Below are 15,520 nucleotides of genomic sequence, written 5' to 3'. Positions count from 1 at the left end.
TTATTTTTTTTTAATTTTTTTTTTTTTTTTTTTTTTTTTTTTTTTTTGGTGTGTGTGTGTTATTCCCCCTCTCCCCACCCCTGGTGCCGTACCTCGGCCATGCTCCAGTGCCTACATCTCCTTACCTCCTGCGCGCCCCGCTCCCAGGTCCGGCGTATTTTAACCACCTTATCTTTTTCGACAGTTGCTTTCCGGAGAAATGCATATTTAATGATCTGCCTCTAGGCTTAAAGGCACAACAAAAGCACTTTGACGTGCATTTAAAGCTGCATTTATTTTCAGGTACTATTGATTTTAATAATCAACCCATCTCTCCCTTCCTTCCGCCCAGCGAGGTTTTTAAAAATATGTATTTTTAAAGGAGTGGATTTGATGTTGCTGCCACTTGACGCTGTCTAAGGCACAACAGACACCTATTTATCAGGGTGCTCCCCCAGAAGGATCATAGTATTTCAGAATTATTTTGCCACCTCACTTCGTTATTCTTCAGCTCTACAGGAAATAAAATGACGGCGAACTTGGGGCATTTAAAAGAATTTTTTTTCCCTGCCTTAGAGAAACGTGCTTAACTTAACAATGCACACTCATTAATCCTCCGCTTGCTGCCACTGACAAACTAACAAAACTTCACTTCCAAACAGCAATATTTCACCCGTTTCTGACCACAGCAAGTTTATTAAAAATTCTCAAGTTAGGAAGCATTCATTTCTTTCTCCTCCTTGAGAGTTATTTTCCTAAAGCATGTTTAGTCCAAAGTAACAAGGCATGGCACCCTGTAATTGCAACAGACCTTGAATTTATGTTCATCTCAACCAAAGCAACCGAGTTATTACTTTATTAACATATGCAGGATCATTTCATTTTACCACCCACACATTCATTTCATCAACTAAATACGTTTTTTTTAAAAAAATTTAAAAACGCTTGCAATGATACGAAACGTAAGAGCTGAAAACTGAGAAAGCTGGGATGGGCCACATTATAAGCTCACTTAGCTCTTTCCTAGAGAAAGAAAACCTGACTACAAATCACCAAAACCACTTTCAAAATATGTAATCAAATCATCATTGTTCCAAAAGTTCCTTTTTTTGTTTTTAAAAAGTATAAATATGCTTTCCAAACTGCTAAGCTCTGAATTGACATTCACTACATTTTAAATTTCTTTCAACCATAGACACGCTCAAACACACAGAGACTAAACACACCAATAAAACATATGAAATATAGTAAAGCTCATAAAATCTAGCTATACACAGACCAAGCAAGGAGAAAAATCACATTTAAAAAACATCACACAATCTATTTGTGGAATGAGCACTGAATTCAATTAAAACATGAACAATGTAAAAGGCTGCAGAGGATTTCTCTCACCACGGATTCTTCTGAGCACATTTGTAGCTTGGTAAAAACTAGTATAGATTAAACTAGCCCGTAAGATACATTTCCCAACTCAAATTAGATGACCTACAGACTGAACACAGGCATCCAAATGCTACACAGCTAGTATATTACCATACATTCTCGTGCAAATATACATCAAATATTAAAGTTAGATTTGTAATGCAAATTTTTTTACTTAAGGTCTCTTCAGGGGTTAATAACACCAAAGAAGGCATCCAGAAATTATTTTTAAGTCTTTTCAACTTCAGCCTACTTTGTTACTATAAATTCGTTATGCATATCAAAAGATTCAGCCATTTTTCTGAAACAATAATCGCACGCTGCTCCTCTAAAAAATTAGCTATCTTATCCGTCTATAAATCCAGGTACTGTGCACACTGACCACTTCCCCAAAAAGCACCCCACACGCGCAGCCTTTCCGAGAAACACTAAAACAAACGCTCAAACATCCTCAGAGGCCTCTCTCTGTAAAGACAAAGGCAGAATCCTATTGTTGAAAAAGTCAACCTTATTCTCGTGTTTCCAATAGTACCATTTATCTTTCAGGGTAAGGGACTGACCACCGCATCACGGTGGTGACATTTGTAAAGCATCAGATTCTCTACACAGTCTCTCCAGCATCAGCCAGCAAGCCCCTGAGCAAAGCATATTTTTAGTGCAATCTTCCATCCCCACAAAAAGAAACTTGTCTTAAACAGCTAATCCAATATCAAAATGAAATCACAGGGTTGTTTCCCAGCCCCCCCCCTCCCTCTCCTTACCATAAATGAGCAGTTTCTTGACTCATTAATGACAGTTTCCCTTAAAAGAAGTGATCTCATATCACTGAGCCCCTCTCCACCACGCATACATCCCAAAGGTTGCGGGTATCTTAGCATCAGTAGCCGCTAGCAAGCTCTCTCATACAGAGCCCAGATGGACTATACCAGAAGCCAATTCAGCGTTAATAACTACCTACTCTGTGCAGTTTAGAAGCCTTACGTGGCATAATGTCCTAGGCAACAGCAGCCGATTGAAACCGCAAATAAAAGACAACCCAATTCTCCAAAAGCATCAAAAGGAAAAAAATAATAAATTGAAGAATGATTTTTTTTAAAAAAAATCTCTTACTTTCATAAGATTAAACTGGATCATTCACAAACATATGAAAAAGGAGAAAAAAAAAAACAGATGCTGCCCAGAAAAAGTGACAAAATATTACCTCATTATTTAACAAAGCAGCATTAAGCGTCCTGCTGATTTCAAACATCTTGCCACAGATTTTGGTTAAGAGAAACAGAAAGAATCCTTTGCAAGCCCTCTGTCTGCAAAGGGTTCTTCAATTTTCTTGCGCACAACAGAATAGTCAATATGTTATTTCCCTAGAGTTCGCACATTAAAACATCTAGTCAGTGAGCTGAATTTTCCCCTTATCACACTGTAGACTCCTGTTATATGTACTGCTCTCTTTGCAAGATTAGCCTGCCCCAAACATGGCTGTTGTTTAAACTATTCTTTAAAGTAACAGTTCACTCCATAACCACCAGGTGGGCAGTGTACACAAATTCAAGTAACCATCTTAAAGATTTTTCTTGGAATAGCTGCTGGTTGTGATATACAGTCTAAATGCCCCCTACACTTACCAAGCAGGAGGAAAAAAAAAAATTGTCACTGTTTAACGCCCTTTCCTCCCCAGAAGCGAGCCCACACACAACCCACTAACATCATTTAACTTTTAACACGGATTTTTTTTTTTTTTTTAAAGGGACCTTAATTTATACAGGAGCTATTCATTCAGCAAAAATGAACTAACTGATAAAACCCAATCAGTTCTGAGAGCAAAGTGCAATTAAAAGGGAAAGTACACCCATAGAAGTGGTCTATACTGCAGAAGAACCAACATCGGCATTAAGTTCAAGCACAATAATGTTCTTTCATGGAAACACAAAATTCAGCATGTAAATAATTCACACGAGGGTACAGTTTGTTAGAAAATATGAACTGTACCTTCAAGCAAATTGGAGACAACTTGATAAGATACTGGCATGACTTATTCTGGCTTAAATTTATTTACGGAGCCACTGTTGCACACATCAGAGCACAAGACCAAAATACGTGGAAAGGATCCAGCTTTCAACAGCACCTAAGTCTCCCAAGGTATCAAACTGTCCCTATTCCATCACGTCTGCAAGCTAATTAAGTACTTTTCCCCCACTTCATTTAAGGTCAAATACCTCAAGAAATACTTCCATTACTGTAAAAAATATGAATTCACTCAACGCTCTACAGCAACACCCAGAGGCTTGAATGAGATTGGGATCTTCACGTGAGGTGCTGTACAAACACATTTGAAAAGTCGTTTCATGCCGAAGGATTTACAAACAACATTTACAAGACTGAAAGCACAAAGCAGAGGTGTGAGAACAATAAACAAAGAGCATCACAAAATGTCTTTACCAGCTGGGATGAACTGCTGGAGATATAAGGCATCTCTGGCAACTACCTGTGCTAAGGCAGATTCCAAAAGGTTATTTACTGAGGTTAAAGAAAAAATGCATTAGATGGACAAGGACTTTACCACCTACAAAGTGCCATTACCTATTTCCTTCATTTATAGCAATCCATGTTGAGTAACTATATGCAGAGTAGTGATTTTCTTTGCTGGCCTTTAACTAATATTAAAGTGATGCAGTAATGACTTAACCTTCTTGAATATGTATTGAGTTTCAAGTCATCCCTTTTTATATGAGAAAGGTTATTTGCATCGATTTCTGTTTGCATGAAATAAGCTTATTTTCTCATTCACCATATGCCTTGAACACTAATTAAAAGTGTCACTTTCTTCTAATGTAAAAACGTAATCATTTAGTAAATAAGTATTCTTGGCTTTTCGGTCTTTGTGATAATCTATTTAAGGACTTTTTATTTCCAGGTAACTTCAGTGCTTTGATTACCACACACTCCTCTGATGTAAAAAGAAATGTTTTATAAATACATATTTTTGCTGGGTTTTTTTTCAAATAAAAAGAAAAAAATAATCTAGAAGTGCATCTTTAAGGACCTGCACTCCTCTTACCCTGAGGCAAATCCATCCAATCAATATGAAACCATTCACATGCCACCATCTGCCAAGCTGTAGAGCAATGTGGTTGGAACAGACCTCTTATAAAGCAGCAGTGGTCTCATTTTCAGTCTATTAGGGAAGCACCAGAGCTCTCGTGTGCAAGGACACAACACTCCAACTCAGATCTCCTCACACCACTTTCTCAGTGCACTGCTACAGAACTCTGTAATTTTTGCTGCTCAAGTTTTCACACTAATCAAAGCAAGAGGGAGGAGAAAATGATCAGGAACAGTCCTATTCCACGGCAGTACAAAATAAAGAATTCAATTTAATTCTATCCTAATATGATTATAGCAAACCATTTAAATGCTGCTGCCTGCGAACTACAACCTGGCATTTTCCATCACCTCATTTTCTGCTCTTCTGGAGACCGAACATTTGCCCTTAGAACAGTGTTACTCTTTTCCAAGACATTGCTATCATGAAGTTAATACTTAATTCAAAGTATTTTGAATCAAAGAGTATTTTGTTGTTTGACAGGTGGGAGGGTGCAGGTGTTTGAGGAACCAAGGAGATGCACGTGAGAGCAAGAGATGGATCTTAAGTACAAAATGATTTAATAAAGATAACAGGCTGGGAAAGGACATTACACAATGCAAGCACCCGGGTTTGTCTTATGCAGTAATTCAAGAACCTCTGCGGAAACAGCCTCCAGTTCACGATACCACATCAACACTATCTTTAACCACTGAGCTCACACAGTCCATCAGCAGTTCTCATAATGATTTAAAATGTTCTCCATCACCTATAACCCCATGCAAATTAGCTGTATGACTAACTAAAAAAGAGCAACAGAAGAAAAAGGGAACACGAAGAGGTGCAAACCCCTTATAAATGTACACAGAGAGAAGAAAAATTATATTAAAACCATCCATGAAATTACAAGAAACTGAAAAGCTAAACGTGCAATTCAGTGATGCTGAAAGTCACAAACTCGGGTGGAAAAGCCAGTGCTGAATTGTTCGTGGCACCTAACCCAAAGCCAGACTTCAGGAAAGAACAGAAACAAAACAAAACAAAAAAACCCAAAATAACTCAGTGAAGCAGACTGCTCTTTGCTGTTCATGTCTGCAGGGGATGGGATAGACTGGGGGGTAGAGGGAAAAACAATGGCTGAACAGGTTATTTACCTATACAGCAAGGCTTTTTTCCACTGTTACTTGAACAGCTTACAATCAGCTGTATATATACATAATTTGTTTAGCTGCTGAGTAATTTAAAACACAATCAAGCAAAATAAAACACCCTACCACCAACTGCCCTGTGGAAATCAAGCAGGAGGGGGTGATTGAGACTGTAACACTGCACGACACTGAGAATGTTCTTCAGGCAACTGCTCTTAAAGGGTAGTGAATTCATATATTTGAGGAAGAATCCAATTTTTAAGGTTTCACTGCAAAATATGTAAGTCATGATAACTGAACACTAGCCACAGAAAAGAAATATACCATTTCTGAGAAAACAGTATGAGAAAAAAGGTGACTGTCGTGGTTTGGAACTTTTATCTGATGATCCTCCAGAAACACAGGAACCTGTCCCTGGCTCCTGTTCTGCCCCTGCTGTGGAACCCACCGACAAGCTGCACAAGCTCTGCTGCTGATGCAACGTACTGTGTGGTGCAATGAGACTCCTCGTGATGCTGGGGAGATGAAATATGCCACAGACCTACCTGGAAAAACTATCACCTTTTTGATCTGTGCCCAGAAAAGAAAGAAAAAAAAAAATCCAGGGTAGTTAGAGATCTAGCTCCTTAAAGAGCTAGACATTAGATGCAGAACAAGACAGAAACCCTTCCTATATACTTACAACCCTAAATGAGGAATTTAGAGGCACAAAGCTTCGGCAAGTAGTCACAGTTCCCACAGAAATCACACTTCAGCTGCTTTTGCACAAATATGCTATTTAATGTTGCTTGCCCACTTTCTTTTTCATGCCTTATGAGATGTGTAATTTGGATGCTGCATAGCTGCTCTAAGTATCACACGCCAATTTTCCAAAGATGTGTGTATTTGCAAATCCCACTGTGGATACTTATGTTTGAACGCTGGGAGACTGGAACAAAACTCTCCAGGGCACACCAGAGCACAGAGGTAACAAAATGAATAGATGTAAATAGCTCTGATGGCAAGAGAAGTCTCAGTGATAGGAACCACATCCTCAATTTCAGAACTGAAAGCAGGGCACACACAGAGATTTAGGTGTGCATGGGTGCCAGTGAATAACCTCAACAAAGGTTTTCTGGGACTGTGAGGGTACAGGCCAACCAGGGAAGTGGGCCAGCATCTCTGCTACAGTGCAAGAAGGATTTGGAGAAGATGATTCAGCACCTTCCCAGCATGTCCTTGGCTCTACACTCCTCTCCCAGCTCCTAACTAATGCTTTGCAACACAGAGCATCCACTCAGTCACAGTATGTCTTGCCTGGCCAATTTTCAATACATTTTAAAGAACCCACTGTCAGGGCTGCAAGACTGAAAAGCAAAAGGCAGCATTTATTGTAGGTAAACATGTTAACACAGCAATAATGCCAGTAATCCTTTCCCCCCTTTCCCAGTTCTTTTACTTTTGGTTAAGGAATATAGATTCCAGTGCTTCCAGTCCCCTGATTGTTTTCTTCCTTTTAAATTCAGAGACATTAAAACTTGTATTCAACAGACATCCTAAATCCTACAGCTTGCTTTCCTATCACTACAAGCAGGATTCAATCCTACCTACAGGGAGAGTAAAAACATTTCTACATTGCTGTCTATTTTGTATAATAGAGTTAGCAAAGTTTCAGCTGAGCACAAATGAAGATGTTTTCAAAGATTTATGACTGCATTTTTAAAATGTATTTACTTGTAAATAATGAAAGGACCTAGACACTGAAGAACTCCAGACTTACCAGGGAGATTTACATGAGTTCAGCCATTTTTAATGTGTCTATGTATAAGCACAAAAACCCTCATAAAAAATGTGAACAGGGTCTTTCAACCAGCATTGCCTAATTTTAGAACAGTTGATGGATTTGCTTTAAACCCATCCGTAATACAGTGTGCAATATACCTTGTACTCAGGCCAAATAATATCAATAAGAAGAACAAAGATAAAAACCTGAAAGGGGATTAATGTGCTGATGTTTCCAAGATTTGAGACAGTGATCAGAAAGATCTGGGGAAGAGTGCAAGGTGGCTGGATCAGAAGAGAGGTACAGGAGGAATCAAAGGAGACCCGTGAGCAGCGTGCAGAGGGGTTATATCTCCTGCAAGTTGCAATTACACAGGAAGGATGCAGACCCAGGGAAGAGACAAAAGAATAAAGAGAATAAAAAGTGTCAAGAGCTATTAATTGTCCCAATTACTTCTTGTTAGAACAGCTGGCACTTCCATATAGTATTTAGTAACAGTAGGCAGAATGTAAATAAGTATTACAATTTTAAACATAAAAAAAAATAAATCTCACAATCACATCTGGGTCAACCCTTTCATGCAACCTATTCTCAAACCAAGGATGCTCAAAAGGAGAAAATAAAGTTTAAAATGGCTTTAGTACACAAACCAAGCTTACCTCATGCTGCAAAGCTTACACCTGTATGCACAAGTGCCAAGACTTACCAGAAGCTTCCTGTGTACATCTGTTTTATTTTACCCCTCAACAAGTAAGGATTAAGTACGTTGCCTGAACAAGGTATCCAAAACTCAGGGATAAACAGCTCCCTTATGAACATGGATCACACAAGTCTTTAGTGTATAATTTAGATTACAGAAATGACAAATTTTTTAACAATAAGGAAAACAAAGGTAAAATAAATGGTAACAGACATAAGAACCAGAGCTAATGCAGTATTTAAGAAAGGACCAATGCTGACACTCAACTGCTCATACTGACAGACAAAAAGGAAGGGACTAAAGAAAGGCAACCAAAAAAAAAAAAAAAAATCAGCTGTGGCTCTTCTTGCCCTCTGCAGTTCACGGGGCTCATGTCTTGGGATCAGGATTCCTACCCAATTTTCACAGATTATGTGCATTTATAGTTTTCTTTAAACTCCTCTCTGCCAAGTGTCAGACATACCTTAGCAGATGATTTTTAGCTTCCTTTGAAGTAGGGCAGATGAACAATGGGTATTTTTAGTACTTTTTTTTTTAAAAAAGCATTAAAAATATGCTAGTAGCCATAAAAATTGTTTAGGGCTAAATTTCTTAATAAATACCTTTGGTTACAATTACTTAGCAATACATATTTGGTGCTTGGGCTTCAAGGGATCTGTGCAGCCCAGTTGGAGAAAGTGGCAGGTTGGCAACCAAGAGTGACTTCACTTCTGCACTCAACCACCTCTTCCACAGCCACAGGTGATATGTTTTCTTCACTACTTCAGACTGACTTTTAATTCAACAGGAAGGTAAAAGAGGTGAGGCAGCAGCCAGGCTGCTTTTGTTTTCTCCAGTCCATGGAGCAGAGCTGTGAGAGGATGGCCTCTACCAGCAGATCAGTTTGTCTCACCTAAGGTTACACACCATCTAGGAGCAAGGCTCTCCAACCCCCCTTGTACAAGCAACTATGGGCAATGGTCACTTCCAAGGCACAATCCCTCTGTCCTGCACTACAAAGCTCTGATAAATCATGCTCTTGACTTCACTGGCTATGCACTAAGGAGTCAGACCAATCTCACCAGGGGTTTACCAGGTGATGAAGGCAGGTGGTCTCCAGTTGATACCCACCTAAGCTGTACATTTACCCAAACTTCAGCAACCCTGGGGATCTCTTTGCAATCCTTGGTAGAACTGAGCATAACTGGTCAGAAGTACAAGTAAGGACTTAAGTGAACAGCAATTCAAGCAAGGCAAGTTTCAGACCACCCAGGACCCAGATCACAGACCCAGACAATGCCAACACAGTGCACCATAACAGCTACACAAAGCAAATCCTGCAAGACTATGTTGGTCTGTACATGGAAAAAGCCTAACATCTCTGGAAGCATGTAAGGCAACTTACCAAAAGAAAAAACCCAGCAAGCTTTATTTCATGAACTCTTGGATAGATGCTCACACATAACAGAAGCTTTGATTCTGGACCTCCAAACAGCTAAGGCTTAAGAAAAAAGGGTTCTAGTATGTCCAATTTATGACTGTTGGGAAAAGCAACAAATCACATCAAAACAGCTGCTCAAAACCTATCCAGCTATAGGCCATCACTGTGTAGTTTAAGAATATTTCACTCCATTGCTTGAATGCATTTATATTCTTCCAGGCAGTTTTCCTGATGTTTTCTAAGGATTCCCCAATGCAACAACAAATGATCTTTCTTTTAATAGTATCACTGGATGCGCTCTAACCTGCATCTAGGGACACCCTGCTCTGCTCAGATAAAACTTAATTGTTCTTCTGACATCGTACAACGAAGGAACTTTAAACTCACCTAATATATGGAGCAACCCTCTATTTTTAACATTTTCCATAGCCCCAATGCCTACAGGAACATTTCTCAAGTAAAAAAACTCACTTAAAATGTTCCAGGAGAGCACAGATAACCAACCTACACCTAGTGAGAAAACAAATATATTTATTTTTTTAAAAGTGTCAAATAAAGGATTAGATTTTATTCTGCTGTAGTAGGTATCAGTGATGCTGTGGAACATTTTACAAAGAGAATTTCAGCTGCTGGCAACAAACTGCAAAAACCCCTACAGCATGTCTGTACTGATTTTTTCCCCTAGACTATTTCCAGAACCTTTTGCTTTCCATTAAAATATCAGGACAGCATAGGTGCACACCATAAAATTCTGTGGTTTGGTAGTGGAAATTTCAGCTCCTGACCTTTTGGGCTAATGGCACCATTTAAATTTAAGACACAATGAAGCCATTAACCAATTACTCCCACTGACCTCACTGGTAAGGGGAAGACTGTCAACATTGAGAATGAGGCCAATTATTAAGGTGCTATCATCTGTTCAGGAAGTCACCCTCTTCAGCTGGTTAGGAGACTATCCCAGGCTGGAGGATGATGACATGGATTTATCTATTCGCGCCTTTGTCACTTCTCAACTGCCATACAGGCACAAAGATTTTGATGCTGAGGAAACTCCGACCAGCAGAGATAACACTCCTCAGCAACTCAGATTACTTCACGCACACAGAGTTTTGTTTTCTTTCTCCACTGGCATCAGTCAGGCCTTAATATGTTCAAGACTCCAGTCATCATCATCAAGAGCCTCCCATGCACATGGCCTGCACCCACAGCCCCAGACTATGAACACTGCCATGAGAAAAACTGCAGCTCTGCACATGTTGCTGACAGATACAGGATTTCCTCCACTAATGAACTCCCTGAAATTTCATCACTTGCTGTTCCATGTGGAAAGCAGAGCCAACCTTTCCTTCTGTATCATTAGGATCATAACAGTAATTTATTAAAAAAAATAATCTGTCAGAACTAGATGCTATTGCACATTTCATAAGCTTTTAAGTAATGAATGAAGGAAAAAAAAAAACAAAACATCTCACAGACGCAGTCACATCAACTACACAAACCAAAATAAGACCAGATACTAAAAATGAATGTTGGGAAAAAAACAACATGTAAGTGTATACAGTAAAATCTTGCTCCAAATGCTTCCACAAGACCCAGATCAAAATCACTTTAAAAAACACTGCAATCAAGCTTAATGGAGGTTTTACTTTATTCAGCTATTTAAGAATCCAGAAAAAAAAAAAAACAACAAACAAAACCAACTCAATTCCTACACAAGAGACTGCTTTTGTAAGATTCAGATTAAGATGAACAGGCCAGATGCTGTGGTGTACCAAATTTCTTCCTCAGCATTTCCCCGTCCTGTCCACTAGCTCAGCCTCACCATTCTGTGAAAGGGCAACTGCTGAGCATCAGAGCTGACAGGTTTAACAGGAAGGAGGAAAAAAAGCACATCAGCCGATGACATTCCCATACCACAAGAGGATCCCAAACGTGTTGTTAAACACTACGAAAAGCAACACAACCTGGCAAAATTTCAAACAGGTTTCCAGTAGAGTGACCTGCAAGGAGCAGCATGAGATTCATGGAGTCAAGCAAGGAGGAAGCCCCGGCCACTGCCAGGTGTGCTCCCAGGGCTGAGTGTCCTGATGGGTCCCACCTGCAGCCTCCACCACCACCCCGGTCCAGGTGCTCCATTTAAGCTCAGGGCTGGGGCACAGAGAGGAAAACTCCAGCCTTTGAGTTTCTAAGGAAGTGAACAGAGAAAGACAATGGGGTGCATAGCTCCAGCTGTAATCTCCAGCAATGCATCTCTCAAGTATAGGGCTGGGATTTTTGTCAGTCAGACATTTGTAGTGCAAGACTGGTTAGATGCACTGAGAGGCACACAAATCCAGAAAGTGTGTCTCTGTACCACATGGAGCATCCTAGTATTACAGATGATTTAACTACGTGGTTCCATAAAGGGTAGTTAGTTCTGGGTGTTAATAACCCTGATTCAGAACTCTGCTCAGCAATGTACTCATTAGCCAGACCATCTGTGTAAAGGGAACAACCTACGCTGTCACAGCACACGGAGCCTGGGGCTGACCTTAATATCTTCCCCCACATACCAGCAGAGGACAAGAGGAGGGAAATTTGGCATTAGTTTGTCTTCACTGCTGCCAGAGGAAGATAGCTGGGCTGGAAAGGAAGTTTGTCACCTCTCCAGTCACTTTGCCAGCTGTGGCAAATGCAAAGTGGCAACTTCTCTTCCTCCCTAAGGTCCCACTGGTGAAGTGGGAAATCTGGATGTCCTGTTAAGATATGGTAAGTCCTGTTTAAGATATCACAGGACTCTGACTTACTGGGGAATGAGGGGCTTCACAGATCACGTGAAAGAATAAAACCTCCCAACACAGCCAGTGTAAATTATTTGATGGACTCGAAAGTGCCCAGCATGACATGGAATTACATTGCAAATATACTCTATTTGTTACTTGTTATTCCATCCTCTGTAGCACACATGTGCTAAGACAGGCTGCAACACTGCCTGGGGCACATTCCTGGATGTTCCTCCTACCTGCACACAGGCCCTATGCAGGTCCCTAAGATCCCTTAGCTGACTGCTACAGGAGCAACCTACACAACAGATTCAGGCAGGTCAGACGGACTACAGGACAGTAAGGATACATCCCAGCACTGAATGAAACGTGCAGTCATGTCCAAGGCATCTTTAAGCACGTTCGGGATTAGGCCTCTCTTTCTAGGCACACTATTCTTCCAAAACCTGCTTTTCTGGCCAACAAACATGCTCCCTTCTCAGGATGGAAAAAAAAGCAAAACAAACCATCCAAACCAATCTGCTTAATGTGCTATTTACTTCAGGAAGTGCCATTTTTTCTCCTCTATCAATCTCTTTTCATCTTTGATTCCTTAACTGCATTCATCTATTGTGTTTATTAATTTACTCTGACTGCTGCCACGTCAAAGTACAGATGCAGAGAGCAGACCCAATGCTATTGCGTGCTCTCTGCTTACATGAGAGCCCGAGAAGAGCTCCAGTGAGCCAAGTACAAACCACAGTGTGGAGCCCCGAGTGAGAGGAAACACTGAGAGGGATTTGAATGACTCTTCTAAGACATAATTAAAGCTGATGTTTTCTTTAGAGCAGTGAAATTCAGCAACAAGTACATTAACAGAAAGGCTGGTATTGCAAACACCAACAGGCAAAAGGCATCTCAATTCAACTGAAAGTAAATTGTCTGGATTTTGAAATGCTACCTAGAATGCCAGTAAGTGTATACAAAGTGCTTTATCTCTTCTCATCATGGCATGGGAGAAATAATCTCCCACACATCAAGGCTGCTAGTGGGAACCTTGTCCTATGGAAACAACACTTCTTTCTAAGGTTTCAGCATTCAGTTTTGCTGCTGTGCAATTCCTTTCCATCTAAGGGAAGGGATCAAATTAAAGGTTTTTTTCAGATGTTTGATTTTGCAAAGCCTGTAGTAGTTTAGCATCTTTGATATTTCCACTTTTCTGCCATCCATTCAAGACTTGCCAGTGGGTTAGAAAGCTGTTAATCAGGGAATACGTGACCAACAGACAAGCAGGAGAGCATAAGGACTTCTCTTAGAAAAACAGAAACAAAACCAAAGTTATTCAAAACCACAGCTACTTGAATGAGGAGCAAAAATTAAAATTGTTGGCAAATGACAGACCTGGAAACAGGAGTCAGTATCACACCAGCTTTGTATCACATCATATTAATATCTTGACTTCTGCAAATGGCACTTCATAATCTCAGATACAGAATCAGTAATAAACCTCTCTAGCAAAGCCACAGGTGCTCAGTACAGCTCTACAGCTCAACTTGAACTGAAGCAACAAACCCTGTTTGCACATGTCCCTTAGCAGGGCAGCAGCCACCCTTCTGCAAACCCAGAGAACCCACATGCAGCCACCAGCAGCTCCTCACACACTTCTTGGCAAGACAAAGCAGATTTCGTGGGTATTACTATTTCCATAAACTGGCAGGCACAAGGAGATGAGATAAATCTATAACCTACAGACAGGTCTAGAGCAGAGGATAGGCGTTAGGATCCTGCATCTGGTGGGCAAATCCTTCCACGAAGACGAGGTTTTGAAATTTTTGTGGGAATGTACAGAGGAGATGGGCAAGCTTTCTTTGCCCCAGGGGTGTCAGGCTTCTCTTCTGACCTAGAAAGCTCCTCCAGTAAAAGTATTTCTATTAAACAACATCCATGTACCTTAGAGAACCTGAAGTTCTCCATAAGCAATAAGCAACAGCTTGGCAAAAGAAGGCTTTACATGGGCTACTGGAACTAAAGAAACTGGCAAGGACGTCAAAAGGCATCAATTCAGCTATAAAAACACTCATGAAAAGCAATCTGGAACTATGCATTTATAAGAGAAATGAAATACAAAAGGATATGCAGTGAACATGCTTGTTGGGAGGGTCGGGAAACCCAGTGTTTATGTATTACCCATAAGAAACCATTGGCACACAGATATTTACCTTACAGCAAACCACGGTGCCTAACTGAAAAAGACCTAAAAAACAAGGGAAGACAAACTAACATCAAGAAAGGTGCAAAGACTTTAACTATACAAAAACTCTTTAGCTATACATTGCATGGAAGTATGGAGGACAATGGTTCAAATAAAGTCAACTGTGTTGGAAATAGTGCATGAAATCCCAGAAGTGACAAAACTACTAGTCAGTGAAGAAAATGAAAGGAGCCAAGTGGAAGAAATCAATCAAGAAGAAAAAGTAAGCTTTTTTTTTTTATAAAGGCAGGCAAGGGGCCAGATAACATCGATGGACACGCATACAAAAAAAAAAAAAAAAACAACAGAAAAGTGTAGCTCTATCTCCAAGAACAGCAAGTAATAAATTTGATAATAAACTAGAAAGCTCCAAACTAAGGAATGACAGCAAGCAGTGAGGGGTGAAAACAATTTTTCTTGTGCTGGAAAAAACCCCACCTTCTAATGCAAATGGATGAGCTGATTAACAAAGCTTGCAGAGCCTGTTGTGAAAGACGGGTGAATGGAGAGAACCCGAGGGAGACACTAAGAGCATGTAAACCAAATCAGGGAGCAGCTGACTGCATTCAGAGGGAAGAGGCTATAGGAGCACTTAGAAACACAGAAAACAAGAATATGACCTAGGCTGCACGAAGCACTAGTAAACACACTGAAGTGGAGGGCAACAGGAGGCATCTGTTCAATGTATTCTTAGACTGCAGAAGTATCAGCAGTTTTACAAATACCACCATTTATTATTATTAGTTTTTATAATCGTGGGGGAAGCACTAGAATACTTATTTTTACTGAAGTTACACAAAACCCACACAGAAACCACACTTGTTTTTCAGTACTAAAAACCCAACTGTTGAAAGGTGAGAACAACCCTTAATTTATGGAAATCCCAAACGCAATCTCCCATGCATTAACTTTAAATCATTATGGAAACAAAGGCTGCATATTTTGTCTATTGTGGGGATACTGAAGTACTTTTTTTTTTAGAAATAGTTTACTATGTCAATGAAAATGCAGATGCTTC

At 40.1% G+C, this 15,520-nt stretch overlaps 1 protein-coding gene across 4 annotated transcripts in view; it reads right to left on the bottom strand.

Annotated features, from left to right (window-relative positions):
- Positions 1–15,520, bottom strand: part of ELAVL4 (ELAV like neuron-specific RNA binding protein 4) — an 84,072-nt gene that overhangs the window by 64,469 nt on the left and 4,083 nt on the right. Inside the window, exon 1 of one of the 4 annotated variants that reach the window (XM_017805441.1) lies at positions 2,603–2,861. The exons of 1 other annotated variant lie outside the window; for it this stretch is intronic. In XM_017805441.1, coding sequence (XP_017660930.1) covers positions 2,603–2,650 — 48 coding nt within the window. In that variant the 5' untranslated portion in view covers positions 2,651–2,861. Of the gene's footprint in view, positions 1–125; positions 174–2,162; positions 2,318–2,602; positions 2,862–15,520 lie in introns of those variants that run through there. 2 more of the 4 variants (XM_017805439.1, XM_017805446.1) reach the window with 2 other exon arrangements.

This window comes from Lepidothrix coronata, unplaced genomic scaffold (assembly GCF_001604755.1).
Source record: "Lepidothrix coronata isolate B3197 unplaced genomic scaffold, Lepidothrix_coronata-1.0 Scaffold12, whole genome shotgun sequence".
NCBI classification, from domain to species: domain Eukaryota; kingdom Metazoa; phylum Chordata; class Aves; order Passeriformes; family Pipridae; genus Lepidothrix; species Lepidothrix coronata.
This window is presented reverse-complemented; position numbering and strand designations above follow the sequence as displayed.